At 48.2% G+C, this 1,494-nt stretch overlaps 1 protein-coding gene across 1 annotated transcript in view; it reads right to left on the bottom strand.

Moving 5' to 3' along the window:
- Window positions 1-1,494, bottom strand: part of SLC27A1 (solute carrier family 27 (fatty acid transporter), member 1) — a gene marked incomplete at its 5' end in the record, with an annotated part of 24,659 nt that overhangs the window by 7,336 nt on the left and 15,829 nt on the right. Inside the window, one exon of the mRNA XM_014940197.1 lies at window positions 104-339. Within this exon, the coding sequence (XP_014795683.1) occupies window positions 104-339 (236 nt within the window). The remainder of the gene's footprint in view (window positions 1-103; window positions 340-1,494) is intronic.

Raw genomic sequence — 1,494 nt, 5'->3', positions numbered from 1 at the left:
TCCTCCTCCCCTCTTTCCCTTTTCCTCCTCCTCCTCCTCCCCTCTTTCCCTTTTCCTCCTCCTCCCTCCTCTTTCCCTTTTTCCTCTTCCTCCTCCTCCTCACCTTGCCATCCAGGTTGGCGATGCTGCAGTTGCACTCCGTGGCCCCGTAGAACTCCCCGATCTGCTTAATTCGGAAGCGCTTGGTGAACTCCTCCCAGATGGTGGGTCTCAGCCCGTTGCCCACCGCCAGCCGCACGCGGTGCTGGGTCTCCGCCTCTCGCACCGGCTGGTTCAGAAGGTACCTGCAGATTTCCCCGATATACTGAATAATCTGAAGCAGTAAACACAAAAACACAGCTCAGAGCTTCAGGCGACGCTTCCGACACCCCGGAAAAAAACCGACCACGAGGCCCCCGACGTCATCGCGTACCTCGTGGCACTAAACATCAGGCATTTTAATAAACCCAGAGGTTTGGGCAAGTTTAAGTTGGGTTTTCTCCCCCCAAGACAAAAAAAAATAGGCAAAGGTAAATCAGGGCCCCCTGGAACCCACCAAAAATGAGCACAGGAGGGATCCCTCAGTGGAAATGAAGATAATTTGGATAAAGAACAAACCCTCGTGCTTTAAAAGAGCTCAGGAAAGATTTAGGGTGAATCAAACTACCAGCTTGACTGAGCAAAACACCATCAGAGCAGAAAAAATAGGCAAAAGGTAAATCAGCCCCCCCTGGAACCCACCAAAAATGAGCACAGGAGGGATCCCTCAGTGGGAATGAAGATAATTTGTATAAAGAACAAACCCTCGTGCTTTAAAAGAGCTCGGGAAAGATTTGGGGTGAATCAAACTACCAGCTTGACCGAGCAAAACACCATCAGAGCAGAAAAAATAGGCAAATTGTAAATCAAGGCCCCCTGGAACCCACCAAAAATGAGCACAGGAAGGATCCCTCAGTGGAAATGAAGATATTTGGACAAAGAACAAACCCTTGTGCTTTAAAAGAGCTCGGGAAAGATTTGGGGTGAATCAAACTACCAGCTTGACCGAGCAAAACACCATCAGAGCAGAAAAAATAGGCAAAAGGTAAATCAGCCCCCCCTGGAACCCACCAAAAATGAGCACAGGAGGGATCCCTCAGTGGAAATGAAGATAATTTGGATAAAGAACAAACCCTCTTGCTTTAAAAGAGCTCGGGGAAGATTTGGGGTGAATCATAAACTACCAGCTTGACCGAGCAAAACACCATCAGAGCAGAAAAAAATAGGCAAAAGGTAAATCAGCCCCCCCCTGGAACCCACCAAAAATGAGCACAGGAGGGATCCCTCAGTGGAAATGAAGATAATTTGTATAAAGAACAAACCCTCGTGCTTTAAAAGAGCTCGGGAAAGATTTGGGGTGAATCAAACTACCAGCTTGACCGAGCAAAACACCATCAGAGCAGAAAAAATAGGCAAAAGGTAAATCAGCCCCCCCTGGAACCCACCAAAAATGAGCACAGGAAGGATCCCTCAGTG

The sequence above is a fragment of the Calidris pugnax genome, unplaced genomic scaffold, assembly GCF_001431845.1.
Source record: "Calidris pugnax isolate Ruff unplaced genomic scaffold, ASM143184v1 scaffold100, whole genome shotgun sequence".
Lineage (NCBI taxonomy): Eukaryota > Metazoa > Chordata > Aves > Charadriiformes > Scolopacidae > Calidris > Calidris pugnax.
The sequence above is the reverse complement of the archived record's forward strand: the minus strand, read 5'-3'. Positions and strand labels throughout refer to the sequence as shown.